This window comes from Vigna umbellata, chromosome 11 (assembly GCF_029865625.1).
Source record: "Vigna umbellata cultivar VRB3 chromosome 11, Vumbellata_1.0, whole genome shotgun sequence".
NCBI classification, from domain to species: Eukaryota; Viridiplantae; Streptophyta; class Magnoliopsida; order Fabales; family Fabaceae; genus Vigna; species Vigna umbellata.
In genome coordinates this window covers 24,740,003-24,761,470 of record NC_142175.1, presented here as the reverse complement: position 1 = coordinate 24,761,470, position 21,468 = coordinate 24,740,003, and the positions used below count along the sequence as shown (strand labels likewise).

Below are 21,468 nucleotides of genomic sequence, written 5' to 3'. Positions count from 1 at the left end.
CGTCATCACAGCATCCACTCATCAATTTTTTTAACGCCGTCCAGCCAACTTAACGGAAAGGACTCAATTGATATCAATTTTCAAAATTAAGGACCATTTTGATACACTTTAAAAAACGAGGACCCAATTGAGAAATTCGTACATAAATAGGGACATAGTAAAGGATTAAACCGACACATTATTTAAAATATTTTAGAATTTACAAAAAATAATTTTAAAATCAACGCTCACAATTACTAGTCATAATATCTATGTGTTATAGAATTATTAACTATAATTTTCATGTGGTCCATAGTACTAATAATGACACCTCTTCCCAAATAATATAATTTGAAAATTGTAATATATATATATATATATATATAAAATTACAAATTATACCATTCAAAATAATATTTTGTTTTTTATATCACACCATTTGTAAATACAAAATCTACATTATGAATCTATTTATTCTATTACGATAAATAAAAAACATTTTACAACTCCCAAGCTTGTTTCAAAATAGATAAGAAAAAAACAATTATGATATGTAATCCACCGTGAAAGAGGGAGAAGCTCTAATTAGTGTACAACAAACAGGGGCACCATGTGTCTTTTTAAAAACCTTGAGGATACATAGGAAAATCATAGGGGTGCAAGAAGAAAGAGGCTACTTCTCCTTAGTCATGGATCTTAAACAACATACCAAAACCAAACCTAATCGGGTTCAGTTGCGAACGGTGTCGTTTGCTTCTCCCTATTGTTCGTATTCACTTTGCCATTGACATTGACAACGATTCCAACTACAGACCACTAAAGTGAAAAATTTCTCAGTCACAAAAATTTCTTAACTCCCTTTTTCTCCTTGTCTATATTTCCCTTCGTCTTGTCACTCTGCAAATCCATTTCCCAGGTACACACGGATTCATTCTTACATTTGATTTGAGCGTTTCATTCCCCTAAGTTCGTTTTAGAGAATTGTGGGTTTTCTTCAGAATGTGTTTTTTCTTAAAAAAAAATGCATGTTTTCACACTCTTATGTTGTTTTGTTGTTATCCCTTTAATTTGTTCTGCTTAGCTGTGAAATCTGTGCGAGAATTAGGAGGTTTCTGAAATGATAAAGTTAAGTTATTACTCACCTAGAAATGAGCTTGGGAATGCGCATGACTGATTGTGGTACTATGGTGTGCTGGGATGTCCTTCGCGCCCCGAAAAATATTTTTTTGTTTTCTGATTTGCTTTGAAAAATAATGATGAAATCACTCGATTTTTATGTTAGTAATGTTTTAAAATAATAGAATTACAGTTGATTTATCCGCTGATTTTTTTAACTTCCTTTCTCTTTTTGGTTGTGAATTTAAAAGAATATCTGTTGGATAATGCCATGAAAGTAAGAGTTAGAACTGGTTTGGTACTGCGTGTCATCAGTGAAGTGGGTTTATAGACAAGGTAAAGAAAAGCTTATGCTTTTAATCTAACATTTGTTGAGTTCTTTAAAGCAGTAACTAGCCATTTAGTTTTAAGTAGTTTGCTAGAGGTATTCTGAGAAGTGAAAACCTTCCTTGAGAGGCTGATTCTTTCATATAGGTTGAAGAAAAATTACACAATTCTAGACTATTACAGGTTTATGGAATTAAACAGTTATATTTTTGTATGCATTTGGTGTATATGCACAAAGCTATAAGCTATTACAAAATTTTAAATACAAAATAATGTTAGAGAAAGACTATTATTTGCTTCAATTTATGTAGTCTTAACATATACAATATGCTAATACTTTTATTTTGGCAATGCTTAATATTGGAATAATATATATTTGTCTGCCCTTCATTTCTATATTGTCATCTGCTGCAGTTATTGATTTCTTATCCATAACATTGCAGCTTTCATCTTGAATTTGAGACATCAATCTGCGCTGTGCTATTTGGAAAGTTCACACCTATTTTACTTACTGGTTGACTTTTTGTGATAGAGATCTGTGTACCACTGCAGATTCTCCCATGGATCTTGTGCATTTGAATAATGTTGCTCGAGTAACAACATCCTGATTGAAGAATTCCTTTGACAGGTGGAATATTAAATGGTTGTTTGGGTTTGAAGTTTATTTTTGAAATCAGGAGTTCCCTGCATCGTAAAAACACTTCAAGTGTCCCTGTTTGCTTTTCAAATTGTTGTCAGATGTCAGAAACTGACTTGGCAGTTATTAAACCCGAGGTATGCTTTCTTGTGTATAAGGGAATGTATATTTTTGGTTCAACCATTTAAGGTGTGGCCCAATGTTTTATTTGAGTTGTGCTGCTGCCTGTTTGCTTCTGGTTGATTTGTTAACCTATTCCTTTGACCTTTATTTATCCGCTATCTTCTATATGATTTGTTAATCCATTTCTAATTTTCCTGTAATATTCAATACATTATTGAAATCAATCTATGCTCAATAATTTCAATAGGTTTTAGTAACTTAGTTTCTGTAGTCTATATACGGATGTTGTAACGAAGCTTGTAACTTGATAAAAATAATCAATACAGAGGTTGTTTTCTCTTCAAGTTACTTTTTACAAAACATACACGCCCTGTTTATAGTTAACTGCCAATTTTTTCTCTACACAGCTGAATCCCAACACCCTCTAGCATTGCATCTGAAACTATGTGTTTATTTGATAAGAAATTTTGATTATGTGAATACAAGCTATCTTTGAGTTTTCTGTTTTAAGAGTTGTTTTAGCATTTGAAATGACTCTGGTGTAATTTTCTCCTGAATCTCGATTCAAAATTGAACAGTGTGTGCATGCACCACCCATCAATTAAATAACAGGGAGTTTCAATGGTGAATCTCTCTTTCTAAATGTTTTTTAAACCATTAGATATTCTTTGAAAGCATTAGTCTTGTATGTGGTTCATTCAATTCTGTGTGACATCTTCTCTTTGAATCACTGACTTAACTTAGTTTAGACAGATAGTCTCTTTAATAGGTTTTGTATTCCAATTTTCTATGATTTTTTAATGTTTAGTTGTGTACTTTTCTTGTCTGGAGAATAAAAAATGGTATTCTTTAGTTTAATCAAGTGAAACTAACATAATAGTGAATCAAAACCTGTTGTTGGTTACTTTCTTAAGTTGAGACCGAAACTATTCTGATACCTGTTTTATATTTACAGATGATGAAGCCTTATGTCTGGCTTCAGACTTCAGATGATTCAATCCAACAAGTGGAACAAGAAATTGCAATGTTTTGCCCACTTATATGTCAAGAAATAATACAAAAAGGCTTGGGATCTTCCAAGAACTGTGCAATATGTCTTCCTCAACAAGTCAGTCCTGCCATGTTGAGCTTAATTCTTGATTATTGTCGTTTTCATCAAGTACCAGGCCGGTCAAACAAGGTTTGACTACTTTTTTTCAAGGCTCTTAGTTATTATCTTTATACCTGACAAGACAATTCCCAGTCTGAACTATAAATATGAAAATCGTTTGACTTAGGGATTGTTCTTTTACATAGGAACGTAAATCTTATGATGAGAAATTTGTTAGGATAGACACAGAGAGGCTATGTGAGTTGACATCTGCTGCAGACAGCCTTCAGTTAAAACCGTTAGTCGATCTAACCAGCCGTGCACTTGCTCGAATAATTGAAGGGAAGACGCCAGAGGAGATACGTGATATATTTCATTTGCCAGATGATCTTACAGAGGTGTCTGGTGCTTGTGAGAACTCTGTATGCCAATTATATCTTTTTGGATTTTCTATTTTCATTTCTTACACATTCTGTGGACCCAGGAAGAAAAGCTGGAGCCATTGAGAAATATAACTGCTGACCCAAGGATCAGGCTTTTGAACCGTTTGTATGCAAAAAAGAGAAAAGAACTAAAAGAGCGTGAAAGGTTAAAGGTGCCACCAAATTGTTTCTTTATCTTCAACGCATTTTATGTCATGCTGTCAATGTCAGTTCTGGCCCTTATTCCTTGGGTTAAATAAGTTGTTGGTACCTCCAAAATTGGCCCAACTTTTAGTAAATGTGTTAGTTTGATCCTAGCAGTTACTGTGTACTTTTGAATTAATGGTGTTAACATGTTAATTTTGGCAATGTCACATGTCAACATACCTGCAAATATTTGATTAAGATGATTACATGCCAACACTGTTAATTTTAAAGTAACAAAGTTGATGTCAGGACCAAGTTAACATATTTATTAAATATTAGGCATAAAAACGCTAAAAAACTTTGGAAGTACCAAAAACTTGTTTAACCCTATTCCTAAATTAGGTATTTCTGTTTGAACTTTTATTTCAGAACTGTGCTGATCGGTGTTGCCAGTGGTGTATTGCATTAACTGTCATAGTTTTATGAGATTGCATACTATCATGTTTTAAGCAAGGTAGCAATGTTGGAGAAAATGTAAATTTCTTTTGATGAAAGATTTTCATAAATATGAACAGAAAATTTATGGTTTAAAAACATTAGTGGTCCCTATGACTTTATCTTTAGGTGTTACTCCATCTAATATATCAAACATTGATTGAAATGGTGCATCTTGTAGGGCAAGTGGCCATATTGCTATTAATCTGAACTGTAACCTAACTTTTGAAACTATAGACCTTAAACTACACTTTCGAAGTATAGGGACTTAAACCAAAACAGAAGTAAGTTATAGGGATAACAGTTGTATTTAAACCCAAGATTATGAAGAGAAAGGACAATAAACTATCATCATCAACCAAATGAAGAAAAAGGAAAATTTGTGCAGCAATGTTCAAACCACACCACTTGCCTTATCTTGCCCTGTGCCTAGTGCTGTGCCATGAAAGCTTAAAATTTAGAAATATTTATGTTGCTCTCCAAACAAATTCATAGAAGTGAGCATAGGTTGCTTATTGTGACAATTTTTGCCTCTACTAAAGCTATGAAAGATGGGTAACATGTCATTTGTTTCTTTTATTTCAAAGACGTCAATCATTGACAACACTGGTGCTTTTGTTTACTTCAATTTTTTATTCCTAAATTGTAGATAAGTTTGATTTAAATAATCCGTTTTCTTGTTTCAGAATGTTGAGGTTGAAGAAGAACATGTGGATGATCGTTCAGTTGATGACTTATTGTCTTTTATCAATGGAAATGATGGAGGTAAATTAAAAATATTAACCATCCTTATCTTTGTCTTCACTTAATGTATTTTGTCTATTGCTTGATTAAATGGATACTTGTCTCATTCCTAATTGGTTTGGACCTCGTTGGTTGTAAGAAGCCCCCTGTGAAACATTAGATGAGCTTATGAATTGGTTTGGGCCATTGTCCAACTAGCATACGTTTCTTCATATTGACAATGTAATTCTGAATGGTAGGATGCACAACTAAGTGTTAAGTATGGTGGGGTGTGGTGTACGTAATATGATGGCATTCTATATTTGAGAATATCCGGGTAGCATTTTTAGATGATAAATTATCACAACTCCAACAAAGTTTATGACAGCCAAGCTGAACTAGTATTGGCAAGAAGACTGCTAATATCTGTCTCCTTTTCTGTATGAGCATGGCTAGCATTTTTTACCCTTCAACTAAATTTCATGTAAATTGATATAAGAAACACTTAAACATGGCTTCAAACTTTGACTTCTTAAGTTTATGAAATTGCACTAATATTGTTTTGAAATAATTTTAATCAGAGAAACAAATAAGTGAAGTTATCTACTGACAAAATTAACCTATTTCTTTATTGGTGTATTTTTTATTTTCTTAATGCCAAATTTCATTATGTTGTGAAAGCACGCATTTTTGTAACATCATTTAGGACGATAATTTTTTATGATTTTTGGTATTTGTAGTTTCTAATTACATTTTGAAATTATTTTATGATGCTTTTAGGGAGAAATTGTTTGAGACCTATAGCCCTTTCATATTTTTCTTCAGTTCCCCTTTTGAATTTCTTACTGGAAGTTAAGAATTTTGTCACAGATCCAAAGGGAGTTAAAACTTCAAAGAATAAAAAGAAGAATAGGAGGAAAAAAGAGCAACAGAAGAATTCTTCTTTGAAGGAGGCATCTGAACTGAACAAGAAGGTTGTTTTCAATGCTCTGCTGTATAGCCTACACATCATTAAATCATTTAGCACTATGTCAATTTTGAATGAACAAGGTTATGGTCTCTGCTCACCTAAAAGTTGAAGTGTTTATTTTATTGCCTTACAATAGGAGGTAAATGGTCATGATATCAGACACCAAAGTTCTGAAGCTGAGATAATTAGTGAGACCTCGTATTTACACTATGCAGAAGATGATGCTTTTACTTCTAAGCCTGAGTTTGATGATGGTGATATAGATGATGAGATTGATCCCGCTTTAAAGGAAAAAATTGACAGGTGGGATTATTTTCTGACTGATTGTTTTATACTGTATTATTTTAAAAATCTATTTTATTTTTATGAGAGTTATTATTATCACTGGCATATTTGCTGTTGCTCTTGCAAGTCAATATCTTTTATTCTGCCTAGTCAGCCACATTACTGAATGTCTTATATTGCATATACAGAGGACAAGGCTGCAGAATGATTGAACTTTTTCCTTCTCTTTTTTGGTTTTCAAGAAATCTAATAGGAAGAAGCTCAATTTAGAAAAGCCTTTTAAGGTCTACACCCATACGCCAAAGAGATGAATTGCGTCTATTCATAATTAGCTATTTCAGGGAGAGGGAAGTCAATTAGAGGAGAGAGAATTCTGTTATAGCTGGGAAATCTGAATTGTGGGAGGAATCATGGAATTGTTAATTGATTGGAGTATTGATATCTTCTGATTTGGGTACCATTGCTCTTATTATTCTTTGTATTTTCCTTTGTTTTTTGAACACAAATCATGCCACACTCAATTAGGAATTCGGAATTATCATAATATTGGTCCTTTCATTTAGGGATTTTGCACCTAGCCTATGCAAACAAGGATGATGTCAAAGACATGATAATAAAGGAAAGTATGGGCTAACAATATTATAACTAATAATATCTTACACTACATATATATATATATATATATATATATATATATATATATATATATATATATATATATATATATATATATATATATATATATATATATATATATTTGTTTATTTTTTAGTTGTAGGTATTATAGTCATCTATGGCTAAGTGAAGATTGTAACTGAGTTCCTCCACATCCACACATTGAACTTGCTAAATGCTTTAGGAGATTATTTCTCGATATGAATGCAAGAGATAAGTGAATAGAGTTTGTTGACTTATCATATGGAAGAGAATTTTGAGATGATACCGGTTCATTGAGTGATAGGGTAACATGAATCTAAAACCAAGGTAGCTAGCTCATGGTATTAGTGCTCCAATACTTCAAAATATTGCCCTCTAGTTACTTGCACAACCTTGTTCATCTTCATGCTATGAAAGAAATTAGAGTACTTATTCATTTATCCATTCTCTCAGGAGAAACGAGATGGCATCACATAGAGTGGACGATTTGGTAGTTCTTCAAATTCTTTGAAGGAATACTTCACAATATGAAAAGGAAACAAAATTGCGGATGTAGGTGGAGACGATTTGGGTTCATTTGATGATTATGCAATTCTTGAAGTTGCTAATTTGTCTTAGATGAACCTAAGCTAGAGGGTGTCTTTTTCTATGATGACAAAAGGCTGAAATGTCTTAAATGAAAGAGATCCTCTTTTAACATTTTGGATTCTAGACAATGAATTATATCCTTTTCTGTCTTAGGCAACAATGCGTTCAAACTGTTATATTTGACTGGGTTTCTTTTAGATGATTTGGAATGTATTAAATAATTCGTAATGATGATCAATATGTGTGTGTGCCTGTGTGTGCATGTGTATATATATGTAAATGTATACCTGTGCTGTCGTGACCTTCATTTGGGAGATCACAGGTGTTGCTGTGTTGTGTTCATGTCTGTGTGCTTCATAGCTGGTTACCCAAACTAATGGACTTCCAATTCGAGGTAATCTATAAACCAGGTCTGGAAAATAAAGTTGCAGATGCTCTCTCTACCATCCATCACTGAGCTTAATACCATATTCATTAGCCTGTGTTGAGTTGATTTCCGAAACTAAGAGATGAGGTATAGAACATCCTAGGTTGATTTGCATCTGTAATGAGATACAACCCTATCCAACTTCCACGGTGAATTATTTTTGTTGTGAGGGTTGATTGTTTTAATGGGTGTTTCATGTTGTCCCCCTTCTGTTTTGATTTCTATGTTAACTAAATTTCATGATTCAGTAACAAGAGAGCAAAGGAATCTATAACAAAGGTGTTGCTTGACTGAGACACAGCTCTTAGTCAATTGAAATTTCATTTGCAGCATGCCTAGCAAACTATTAAGTATGCAAAGTCAGGCCCCAAAGGCAGCAATTTTTTGTTTGCCGCAACTGTCCCAAGCTATTCCCGCAGTACTCTGCCCCCTTCCAGATGGTGTCCTGCATTGGAAATGTGGCCTATAAGTTCCAGTTACCTCCATCAGCTCAAATTCATTCCATATTCCATGTTTCTCAGCTTAAAAAGTCCTTGAGAAGTGGTTTTTGCTGACTGTTTTTTGAACCCCAACTACTGGAGATTGGTGAAGTGGAACCTCCCACCCCTGAGGCTATCTTAGCAACTAGAGAGATTTGAAGCCATGGATCCAGTGGTGGAATGGCTGATCTTTTGGCGGTCCCTGCCAGTGGAGGAAGCACCAAGGGAGCTTGCTACTTCCATTCAAAATAAATTTCCCACTTTCTGCCTCGAGGACAAGGCATATTTTAGAAAGGGTGGTATTTATAGGAATGGGCACAATTTGGAGAAGTCTTTTGGAGTTAGAGGAGAAGAATTCTGTTACAGGGGGCAAATGATTGATTGGAGTCCAAAGATCTCCTGTGACTTGGGGGAGCTTTGCTCCTATTCATCTTTGTATTTTCCTTTTCTTTTCGAATACAAATGATTCCTCCTCTGTTAGGAATTATCATAAGAGAGTGAAACCTATGATTTCTAAACACTATTGGCAATGTTTATGACACTCTTTATTTACCTTCCATGTTTTTTTGACATTCCATTTTCGTAACCTATGTACGTTTGGTTGTTACACACTAGAGTGCTTTTGAGATGATGACAGGATGCACACTAAAATTTTATCTGCATCGTATCATTTGATGCAGGGAAGTGGAAGATTTTGCCCGCAGATTAAATTCTGACTGGCCAGAAAGAATGCAAGAACTTTTATCATCAGGGCAAGAACGGAAGACGGTGCTTTTCACTGCAGATGGTTTTATAAGGCGACATGCTTGTATGATTTCACCCTTTGTTACAGTATTTTCTCTTATCCACCATGTTTTTCTTGCTGAGCGCTAAAGCATTTTCCTTTATTTTCCCTTTGCCCGGTTTTATTTAGTACTCTGCTTAGAAACTTAGGTCATTTATATATATTTTGCGTCTTCAGCTCTCTATTTCCCTTTCCTTTTGAACCTCATTCTTGTTTCTTTTTGCATTTTATGTTAGTGTTGGTGACATGATTTTAGTTTTATAGTTTTACTGTTTTCAAATATTTATTTTCTTGTTCTATAAACTTGGTGATGCTTGCTTGTCTGTTAGCTCGTTGCGCTGGGTCTCAATTGTATGGTGTCATATTCTATCAATTAATAAATGGTTAAATGTTTTTAGTCTCTAAACTTTGATACGAAATTGAAATTTGACCATATCCCAAACTATAGGTTTTTCAATCCAAACTCATTTTAGGGTAATGTTTGAACTATTTACACTGTTTAACACATTTAAGTTCAAATGTTATTCCGAAACACTGTTTAACAAAAAACAAATTAGCGCTGTTAGGTTTAAAAGTTTGGGAGACAAGAACGAATTTCAATTTCATATTTAAGTTTAGGGACTTAAAACATATTTAGTCCTTTAATAAATCTTGATATCAACTTTTGAGAGTTTAGTAGTTTTTGAATGTTTTGTTTTTATTTGAATTGTACTTGAATTCATTCAGTGTTTGTGAATAGGGTTTTGCTAATGATTAAGAAATGAATAAATGAAAAGCTTTTTGTTAGGAATCACGGCCGGGATGTATTGCCAAAGTGATACATTAAATGTTGTAATTTCTTTAAAAAAAATTCACTTTTCAAGATAGTTTCCTTCCTTTTGAAGGAAAAAGAAAATTTACTCCAAATTCATTCCTTTTTCAACTCTTGTAGTGTTATTCACGACTCACTAAAATCTCTTTCCCTCTTCAGGACTGGACTTAGAATGGAATTATGGAAATGAATCCTTCCCAGAGGCTTCAACAATTTTGAGAGATGCTGGCAAGTGCAAGAAAAGTTTTGCATGTCAGTTGTTCTTTTTTTCATTTCCTTTGTTTTATTCTATTCTTTGCCGTTCATTTTTGGTGGTAATTTTATTCTGGGGACTTTCTTGTACTTTGTCAAATAAAAATAATAGTTTGTATGGAATAGTATATCTTTATTGTTGAGCCTTCGCAGTTTTGCACTTTTAATTTGTACGAATACATTGATTTTCTGTCAAGACATTTGGTGTGGGATAAGAACTAATCTTTAACTTCATAGCGATTAAAATTCAAATTCACTTACATGAAATTCGGTTTAGCAAGTTTTAACTCTCTGAAAATAATGCATGGACTCTAAAAGATAGAGAAACATGCAATATTAAAGTTACTCATCTCAATCTCTCCTCTCAAACCGTGAATCTGAATTTAGAATTGATTATTTTTGTTTTATGTGTTGTCACAGTAATTTGTTAATACTGATATAATTGAAATATTTGGCTACTGTGTCACTTTTTCTTTAATTGAAATACACCTTTTATACATGTAGATTTTTTTATCAATTTTAGTAATTTTAAAGTAACCAAATCCTTATGTTTATTCATTGCATACTCATGGCAACTGCAACTGCATCCTCATCTCCATGGACAGAAGAACCTCTTCCAGTTTGACTTGTTACCTCTCCAATATACTTGGACTTACCTTTTTACAGTTTTACTCTCTATTGCAAGAGTGATAAGAGTTGTCTTAGTCTGAAGATTAGTTGGTTGTGGTTAGTTTTTTTAGTTTTAATATAGAATATGTTTACATATTATAGGGTTTTGAGATAATTTTTGAATGAAATACACTCATTTCCTCGATACACCTTCACAATTAAGAAAGAAAAAACCTTATATCTTTTAACTCTCCTAAAAAAATACAACCTGAAATATATTAAATAGTTAATGGTATAGAGATACATTTTGTAACATCCCAAAATACAGTACTAACTATAATTTAGAATTAATTACCATTAACAGTTAACCAATGCAGTCTTAATTTCTAAAACAGAGGTTCTGGCCGAACGGCCTTACCAGAAGAATAAATACAGAACAGCAGAAGTGAGAAGAGTCAGGGACGAACGGTTTTACAAAACCAAAATAACCGAACGTCCACTATTCAGACTAAGTAAAAACAAAACTAAACAAACGAGCGCGCTAGGGCTCGGCCTTCACTTCAACATCCACGAGGTTCGCATCCTCCAAATTTTCTTCTTCCAGCGTTTCCTCAAGCAACGCTTCTCCCTCTGCTCACATCCACACGGATGATCATTGCATAGACAGGACGGACGTACAAGCACGATCGACAACGCAAGTAAAACAACAGGGTAAGCTTATTGAATTTAATTCATGAGTCATTCATACAAATCAGCATATCAACATTCATAATAATTAAATCTCAACACATACAATCATTCGAAATCCACATAAGACAGACCATTCGGACTGTATGAATCTATGTATCTACAGGCGTTCTTGCACCCGGGTGATGTAGTAACTGATAAACACTCAACAGCTGCCACCCGAGGTTAGCCCTATCAGTCCAAAGTACTCAGAAGGACTAGGACCTCCTGCCGTTCCCACACATGACCTACTCCCCTCTACTTGAGGACGAGCACTCACGGAACATCAGGATGAACTGTCATCAGTAGCTTTACCATAGTCATACTATACAATTTCCAATATTCAATACGTGAGTCGCTCCTCCATGGAATGCTCGTTAAAAATCCATAACCATATTTTCACCTCATATACTGTTCACTCTTAACAACTTTCCAACTTAACATCATTTTCATACTCAATTTTAGTTTTATAAAAAGACGAGCGTTCAGCCCCCTCCATAATGAGGACGAACGTTAACATGATACAGAGAAGTTCTCGTTTCTGAACGGAAGGAAACGAACGTCTTTCCAAGGACGGACGTTATGACCACTTGAATAAGTTAAATGAACTGATTCTAGAAAGATTCAAATGATACTTAGAACAATTTAGGTACAATAACTATAGATCGAATCCAAATGGATAAAAACACCGCAAGGCGTTTAGATACTGATACCGAGTACGATTTAATAAAAGAAACTAACCGCCAGTCAATGACCGAACGCGACAATAAACATTTATTAAATATATGGACGAACGCTATTTACGTACGTTTGGTAATCAAGTGTAAGGATGAGCGTTCGGTAAAAGACTGAGCGCCACTCATAACGAACGCTTCGAGTCGAGACCCATCGCTGATGCGAAATATAAGTAAAAATAGAAATTTATAAGATAACAATAGGAAAGTGAATTATTAAAGAATGACTAAGTATAGAAATTTGTATTTTTCAAGCTTCTCAATTTCTTACATAACACTCAGAGCACCTACGTTTGGCTGAACGCTCAAACGCAAGACTAATATAAGAGGGCGTTCGTCCTAAATAAGTATTCTTTCCAGATGAAAGAATTCTGCTTTTCAAGGGGATTATACAATTATCGAACTGTCAAGGACCGTTCGATAACGAACGTTCATTATCATAGAATTTCATATTCAAAATCTCACTTACAGTAAACTCATCTTCCAGTATATACTTTCATACATTTAACTAATCATACCATAGCACATTTTATAATTCTCATACATCATTTCACAGTCAAAATCATATACCCAAGATCCAGTCATACAGATTTCATGCTTCACAAAATCACATACGTCATACATCACAACACATACACATGAATTAAACTTAATAAGCTTCCCTTACCTGGATTCGTGAACGAACGTCCTAACGTATAATCTGGATTCGCCCAACTACCACTTCTATCCTCAGATCACTCAACTCTTGTGAACTAAAAATATTTACAGAATCATAATTTGATCCAGACCAAGCTAAAGCAAGTAACTAGATTTGGTTTTGCGTGAAACCTAAGAACGAACGATTAATGGAAGAAACTTACCAGATTCAAAACTCGAACTTGTTCGGTTTAATGGAAAGCTTAGGACGTCGGGATCTCTTCTACGGTCTCTGAAATTGGATCGGAGAAGAAGAGAGTGAGTTACGGTAGAGAGAAGATGGAGGTTTTCTAGAGAGAAGGCAGAGAATTGGAAGGTCAGAGTTTTGGGGAAGAAGAAGAAGCATGCAGAAGAGTGGGAAGAGGGTTTTTGTTTTTCAGAAAATCATTTTCCCTTCCCACGTAGGACGAGTGTCCATTCTCCTGCTGCCACTTGTATTCCACTACTGAATTCCAGATTCTTATTTAACGACACCTGGCATCCGCGCAGAGGGGATTTGGTGCGTTTTAATGGCGCCTGAGCAGGGTTTTGGGCATTAATAACGTGATTTGACAGGTGGAGGCTGGTTACATTTTCGAGACCTTACACATTTCAAGAAGAAAATTTCATAATGTATAATTAGTAATTAATTTGATAGATCTTGGATAATTTTTTATCAAAAAATAACATTTTCAAAATAATTTTAAATATATTCTATTAAGTTGGGTATTTATAGAAAATTCCTTGCATCACTCATGTAATGCTCATTCTCTCATCTGCTCACTCATGCAAGGCAGCTTCTTTCTATACTCTTTCTTTTTACACAATGTATAATTCAAATTATACTTTTATATTTATATATTGGAATGTATAATCTAAATTTTTTTAAAATTTATTATTTAAAATAAAATGTAATTTGGATTTTACAATCCCAAAATCATATTATAAATTATATATTTTAGAAAATAAAAATCTGTGGGTGTGGATCGAAATTATGGAAGCGCAGGAAGAAAGAAATGATTCCTGTGCAAATGTGGATCCACATTTTACACAATAAAACCTTATCAATACTCCAGGTCTCAGATTCAGAATTACCTTGTTTTGGATTTTCTAATGCAGAAACTTGATCTTGTTCCCGATTGCGTGGTCTTGTTTTTATGACATGTAATCTTGTTTTAGATTAAGAAATTTTATTCTAGATTACGGAATTACAAATAGGTTTAATCCTTTTTGACGTCCTTATTTGTGTAGGAATGTCTCAGATAGGTCCTCGTTTTCTAAAGTGTATCAAAATGGTCCTTAATTTTGAAAATTTATATCAATTGAGTCCTTTCCGTTAAGTTGGCTGGACGGCGTTAAAAAAATTGATGAGTGAGATGCTGAGATGACGAACGAACGCTCGTCCACCAGCGAACGAACGCTCGTCCACCAGCGAACGAACGCTCGTCGACCTCTTACCGCTGGACGACCGTTCGTTCCACACTGGACGACCGTTCGTTCGGTGGTCGCCGAGCGTTCGTTCGCTGGTGGACGAGCGTTCGTTCGTCATCTCAGCATCCCACTCATCAATTTTTTTAGCGCCGTCCAGCCAACTTAACGGAAAGGACTCAATTGATATCAATTTTCAAAATTAAGGATCATTTTGATACACTTTAGAAAACGAGGACCTATCTGAGACATTCCTACACAAATAGGGACGTAAAAAAGGATTAAACCTTACAAATATTGTTTTGGATTAGTTATGTAATTTGATCCAAAACCCTTTTTTGGATAAGGAAATTCTATGTCACATTATGCTATTTGAATATTTGAAGTATACTGTGATAAAGGTTTATTAACTATTATTTTAGATTATAGAGTAGAAGAAGAAAGTAGGAGGACAAAGAAGAAAAAGCTGCAAAAATAATTATCAGATAGAATCCAAACATAATTGGATCAAACATTTCAAAATACCTTTGTTTGGAATGTTTATGGAAAGCGTATTTCGAAGTTTTTTTTTTCTTAATAAATTCTAGATTTAGTTTTCTGACAATTATATTGTAACAAAGTGAAAAAAAGTATTTGACTTTTTTTAGGTTTAATTTTCTAATTTTAAATAATTTTAATTGAACTTCATTAAAAAATAATAAACAACATAAAGTTAATTAAAAAAATATAAAAAATTTAGATGTTCAATTGATTTTGTTTTGAATAAAAATTTAATTAAAAGTATTTTAATCTACGAAAGATTTTTAAATTTAATTAATTTTTTCTTACACGTTGGAATGGGACAAAGCAATGGAAAATGTTGCAAAGTCAAATAAAACTCCTTTTTAAAAATATTTAGGGTGTAGTAAAAGATATGAACTGTAGGAAACAATCCATCATACAATTTGTCTAAACAATTTTTGTATGTTGGATGTACTTTAAACAATTTGTCTAAACAGACCTAATAAATATATTCTTCTGAAAGCGTATTAATGTTCTAAAAGCATATTTTTACTTCAAACATTTGTAACAATTTCTTTATATAATTTATTTTAATAAATAAAACTTTTTATAGCGCTTTATTGATGTGAGAATCTGATAAAATTAATACACTTAAATCCATTCTCTGATCACTGTTTTAATACACCTGCCACGTCAAAATTCCACTAAATCCTCTCTGCATGCACTGAATGCCATATGTCAATTTGGAAGCTTCTAAAATCAGTATTTGGAAACCAGGTGGCAGTGAATAACTGCTCAACCGTTTGACGAAGGAGAGAAAGTGATTTCTCTGAAAAACACTTCTCTTTCTTGCATGCAATCACCTTCTTCCTCTAGAATTCTGATCTTCCATCTTCTCTGAAATTGTCTCTACACTCTTTCATCTCCTCTCTAAAACAACTCACTATCAATCCATCTGATCTCATTTCAGACACCACAGAATCATTCCCTGCACAGTGAGCATCATTTTGATCCGAACAGAATTGAGAACCGAACTGGTAAGTTCTCATTCTGCATAATTGTTCATTTAGTTCATGCGGACCAAAATTCTGGTTGCATGCATGATTAGAAATCTGATCTGTTATAATTTTGGTGTATTAGATTTAGTGGAAAGTGGTTGAGAGAATTTCTGGATAGAAGCCGTGAGAGAACAAGTGAAACTCTAGCATTTTGAAGTGCACTGTCATATCAGGTAAGGGAAGCTTTAGGGATTTAATTTAATACTGGTTTTGATTGTATGAAAGCAATGTAATGTGCTGGAATGTCTGAACTGCATGACAGAATCTATGTTTGAGTGTGCATAAATGAGTATGGTAGTACTGGATGTTTGAATTGTATGATATGTATGAAGTTTGGAGTATGCATGTACGAGTATGTTGTACTGGTGGTATATGACTGTAAATGCTTTGAACTGTATGTTTATGATGTTACTGGTTGAACTGTATGCAGAGAATGAGATGTGTGATTTTGAACAGGATTGAATTTCTGTATGGTTGGAATGAAAATGATTCGAATGTATGTTGATGATGATATCTGTGAACTGGAAAATGGAAGATTTTGTATGAGATGAGATTATAAAATGAATTCTGTAATGTCTAAGATTTATGGTGGAAATAAATTATAAGTTAGGAAAAACTGTGGAATTATCGGGTTGAAAAATCTGGAATTTTCATCTTCTCTGATTGATCAGGTGCGCTCGTTATCGAACGGTCTTATACCGTTCGGTTTCCTTGGAACATCACTTAGAATAAGGATTCTTTCATTTGGAAAGGACCCTGATCTGGAACGAGCGTTATTAGTTGTCAAGAGTTAGGCGTGAGCGTTCGGCTTAGCCTAGCGTGTCCAAAAATTTAAAATAAAGTGAAGTATAGTTAGGACGCTCGGTTTTGTTTACCAGCGTTCGTCCTAAGCAACACTTAGTATTATACTGAGCGTTCGTCCAAATGAACACTCAATCTTAGATTGAGCGTTCGTCCGGGTTAGCGTTCGGTCTGATACCGAACGTTCATTCAAATGCGCATTCGTTCCCAGGCGCGTTCGTTCTATTTGGTGCTCGGTCATTAACCTGGCGTTCGTCCTGAGCAGCGTTCGGTTTTGTAATTGAACGCTCGTCTTTTCTTGCTTCGAGAGCGAACACATATGGCGTTCGTCCAAATTGTTAATTAATGTTCGGTCTTTGACTGGCAGTACTCGTTCCGAATTTATCAAAGCTCTAATTATTTATTTGAATCCCGTTAAACTGTGATGGTCCTTTTCATTCAACCTCAAGTCTTTATACTTAGAATTTTTCATAAGTATTATTCGGATCTCTTAGACTCAAATTCAGCTAAATTATTCAATTGTCTCAATGACTGTGAATGAATACTGGTGCGTTTCTTTTGTTCAGAAACGTGATAGCAGCGTACTGTAATGCAATTATATTGGTCTAATAAATGAGAAACTTTGAGTTAAATTAAGAGAGTGGAACACAGAATGGAAATCTGAATATGATGATGGATAATAATGTGTGAATGATGGTGTGGATAGATTTTATTGGATTGTATATGAGCGTTCCAAGGAGGAACGTCTCCATGATGAAAATATGAGAAGTAGTGTAGTATGACCATGGATAAGCTACTGATGGCTGTTCATCCTGATATTCCGTGATTGCTCATCCTCAAGTAGAGGAGGGTAGTTCATGCGTGGGAATGGCAGGAGGCACTAGTCCTATATAGTACTTGGGCTGATAAGGGCTAACCTCGGGTGGCAGCTGTTGAGGGTATCCCAGTTACTACATCACCCGGGTGCAAGAACGCCTGTAGATACATGGATCATACAGTCCGGACAGTCTTTAGTTATGAGAGTTTGGATGAGCTACTGTATGCGTGAATATATATATATGTTTGATGTTGAATAAAATGTATGATTGATTGATTATGATTAAAAATGATGTTGATTGTATTGAATTAAATTACCTAAGCTTACCCTTGCAATTTCCTTGTGTTGTCTACTGTTTCTGTATGTCCGTCTTGTCAATGCAATGATCATCCGTTGTGGATGTGAGCAGATGGTGAGGCACCCCTTGAATCTATGCTGGAAGAAGAAAATTTGGAGGATGCCAACCTTGTGGAAGTTGAAGTTAAAGCTGAGCAGTAGAGGCTCGTCTCTGTAGTAGCCGTAGTCGGTTTTTCTGTGCTGTATTTTGACAGTTCTGTATATAGTTCTGCAGAATTGTAAATCTGAACTGGTTTCTGTATTTTGAGGAAGTTCCGAGTACTGTTATGTGCTGTATGTTCAGTTTTAAATTTCTGAACAGCTTCTGTAAATTACTGTGCGTGCTGTTTTATTTTTGGAGCAGCTGTTATTTATATTAAGACTGCACTGTATTTTCTATAAATGTGATTAGTTCTGATTAATGGTAATTACTATTTATTGGGATGTTACATTTATAGACCAATAAATGTAACATCCCAATAAATAGTAATTACCATTAATCAGAACTAATCACATTTATAGAAAATACAGTGCAGTCTTAATATAAATAACAGCTGCTCCAAAAATAAAACAGCACGCACAGTAATTTACAGAAGCTGTTCAGAAATTTAAAACTGAACATACAGCACATAACAGTACTCGGAACTTCCTCAAAATACAGAAACCAGTTCAGATTTACAATTCTGCAGAACTATATACAGAACTGTCAAAATACAGCACAGAAAAACCGACTACGGCTACTACAGAGACGAGCCTCTACTGCTCAGCTTTAACTTCAACTTCCACAAGGTTGGCATCCTCCAAATTTTCTTCTTCCAGCATAGATTCAAGGGGTGCCTCACCATCTGCTCACATCCACAACGGATGATCATTGCATTGACAAGACGGACATACAGAAACAGTAGACAACACAAGGAAATTGCAAGGGTAAGCTTAGGTAATTTAATTCAATACAATCAACATCATTTTTAATCATAATCAATCAATCATACATTTTATTCAACATCAAACATATATATATATTCACGCATACAGTAGCTCATCCAAACTCTCATAACTAAAGACTGTCCGGACTGTATGATCCATGTATCTACAGGCGTTCTTGCACCCGGGTGATGTAGTAACTGGGATACCCTCAACAGCTGCCACCCGAGGTTAGCCCTTATCAGCCCAAGTACTATATAGGACTAGTGCCTCCTGCCATTCCCACGCATGAACTACCCTCCTCTACTTGAGGATGAGCAATCACGGAATATCAGGATGAACAGCCATCAGTAGCTTATCCATGGTCATACTACACTACTTCTCATATTTTCATCATGGAGACGTTCCTCCTTGGAACGCTCATATACAATCCATTCCAATCAAATTCATTCAAAATATCATTCGCACATTATTAACCATTCCTCTTATTCAGATTTCCATTCTGTGTTCCACTCTCTTAATTTAACTCAAAGTTTCTCATTTATTAGACCAATATAATTGCATTACAGTACGCTGCTATCACGTTTCTGAACAAAAGAAACGCACCAGTATTCATTCACAGTCATTGAGACAATTGAATAATTTAGCTGAATTTGAGTCTAAGAGATCCGAATAATACTTATGAAAAATTCTAAGTATAAAGACTTGAGGTTGAATGAAAAGGACCATCACAGTTTAACGGGATTCAAATAAATAATTAGAGCTTTGATAAATTCGGAACGAGTACTGCCAGTCAAAGACCGAACATTAATTAACAATTTGGACGAACGCCATATGTGTTCGCTCTCGAAGCAAGAAAAGACGAGCGTTCAATTACAAAACCGAACGCTGCTCAGGACGAACGCCAGGTTAATGACCGAGCACCAAATAGAACGAACGCGCCTGGGAACGAATGCGCATTTGAATGAACGTTCGGTATCAGAGCGAACGCTAACCCGGACGAACGCTCAATCTAAGATTGAGTGTTCATTTGGACGAACGCTCAGTATAATACTAAGTGTTGCTTAGGACGAACGCTGGTAAACAAAACCGAGCGTCCTAACTATACTTCACTTTATTTTAAATTTTTGGACACGCTAGGCTAAGCCGAACGCTCACGCCTAACTCTTGACAACTAATAACGCTCGTTCCAGATCAGGGTCCTTTCCAAATGAAAGAATCCTTATTCTAAGTGATGTTCCAAGGAAACCGAACGGTATAAGACCGTTCGATAACGAGCGCACCTGATCAATCAGAGAAGATGAAAATTCCAGATTTTTCAACCCGATAATTCCACAGTTTTTCCTAACTTATAATTTATTTCCACCATAAATCTTAGACATTACAGAATTCATTTTATAATCTCATCTCATACAAAATCTTCCATTTTCCAGTTCACAGATATCATCATCAACATACATTCGAATCATTTTCATTCCAACCATACAGAAATTCAATCCTGTTCAAAATCACACATCTCATTCTCTGCATACAGTTCAACCAGTAACATCATAAACATACAGTTCAAAGCATTTACAGTCATATACCACCAGTACAACATACTCGTACATGCATACTCCAAACTTCATACATATCATACAATTCAAACATCCAGTACTACCATACTCATTTATGCACACTCAAACATAGATTCTGTCATGCAGTTCAGACATTCCAGCACATTACATTGCTTTCATACAATCAAAACCAGTATTAAATTAAATCCCTAAAGCTTCCCTTACCTGATATGACAGTGCACTTCAAAATGCTAGAGTTTCACTTGTTCTCTCACGGCTTCTATCCAGAAATTCTCTCAACCACTTTCCACTAAATCTAATACACCAAAATTATAACAGATCAGATTTCTAATCATGCATGCCACCAGAATTTTGGTCCGCATGAACTAAATGAACAATTATGCAGAATGAGAACTTACCAGTTCGGTTCTCAATTCTGTTCGGATCAAAATGATGCTCACTGTGCAGGGAATGATTCTGTGGTGTCTGAAATGAGATCAGATGGATTGATAGTGAGTTGTTTTAGAGAGGAGATGAAAGAGTGTAGAGACAATTTCAGAGAAGATGGAAGATCAGAATTCTAGAGGAAGAAGGTGATTGCATGCAAGAAAGAGAAGTGTTTTTCAGAGAAATCACTTTCTCTCCTTCGTCAAACGGTTGAGCAGTTATTCACTGCCACCTGGTTTCCAAATACTGATTTTAGAAGCTTCCAAATTGACATATGACATTCAGTGCATGCAGAGAGGATTTAGTGGAATTTTGACGTGGCAGGTGTATTAAAACAGTGATCAGAGAATGGATTTAAGTGTATTAATTTTATCAGATTCTCACATTCCCCCTAACTACAAAAATTTTCGTCCTCGAAAATTCTAGAGCTTACCAGGGAATAGGTGAGGGTACAATTCCTTCACAGCCTCTTCAACCTCCCATGTTGAGTCACCAGTCTTTGCATTCCACACCACTTTTACGAGACGAACATCCTTTCCTTTGT

General features: G+C 34.8%; 1 protein-coding gene and 2 long non-coding RNA genes across 7 annotated transcripts; 2 read left to right on the top strand and 1 right to left on the bottom strand.

Annotated features, from left to right (window-relative positions):
• The first annotated feature begins 757 nt into the window (after nt 1–757).
• On the top strand, nt 758–10,472 carry LOC124837924 (SKP1-like protein 21). Of its 5 annotated transcripts, none has more exons than XM_088101951.1 (10): nt 758–895; nt 1,866–2,196; nt 3,138–3,362; nt 3,479–3,670; nt 3,757–3,867; nt 5,023–5,101; nt 5,930–6,033; nt 6,166–6,332; nt 9,146–9,273; nt 10,220–10,472. In XM_088101951.1, coding segments are annotated over exons 2-10 (1,044 nt in total). In that variant the 5' UTR covers nt 758–895; nt 1,866–2,160; the 3' UTR covers nt 10,222–10,472. The 5 variants fall into 5 exon arrangements, with proteins under 5 accessions (XP_087958077.1, XP_087958080.1, XP_087958078.1 ...); XM_088101954.1 differs by having other exon boundaries at nt 792–895; nt 1,975–2,196; XM_088101952.1 differs by lacking the exon at nt 758–895 and adding an exon at nt 902–1,431.
• A 5,144-nt stretch (nt 10,473–15,616) lies between these two features.
• On the top strand, nt 15,617–18,419 carry LOC148191280 (uncharacterized). Its single transcript, XR_015783062.1, has 3 exons — nt 15,617–16,022; nt 16,126–16,216; nt 18,071–18,419. It is a non-coding gene; the product is annotated as an uncharacterized LOC148191280 (long non-coding RNA).
• Nucleotides 18,420–18,493: 74 nt separating this feature from the next.
• LOC148191279 (uncharacterized) lies at nt 18,494–21,184 on the bottom strand. Its single transcript, XR_015783124.1, has 3 exons — nt 20,897–21,184; nt 20,703–20,793; nt 18,494–18,842 (listed from the first exon to the last, which is right to left on the bottom strand). It is a non-coding gene; the product is annotated as an uncharacterized LOC148191279 (long non-coding RNA).
• Nucleotides 21,185–21,468: the final 284 nt, after the last annotated feature.

Bases quoted from the DNA above. Each gene is read 5' to 3' on its own strand.
- LOC124837924 (XM_088101951.1), top strand. From the start codon at position 2,161: ATGTCAGAAACTGACTTGGCAGTTATTAAACCCGAG. The intron at 3,363-3,478 runs GTTTGACTACTT...TCTTTTACATAG, and splicing joins TACCAGGCCGGTCAAACAAG to GAACGTAAATCTTATGATGA. The intron at 3,868-5,022 runs GTGCCACCAAAT...TTCTTGTTTCAG, and splicing joins AAGAGCGTGAAAGGTTAAAG to AATGTTGAGGTTGAAGAAGA.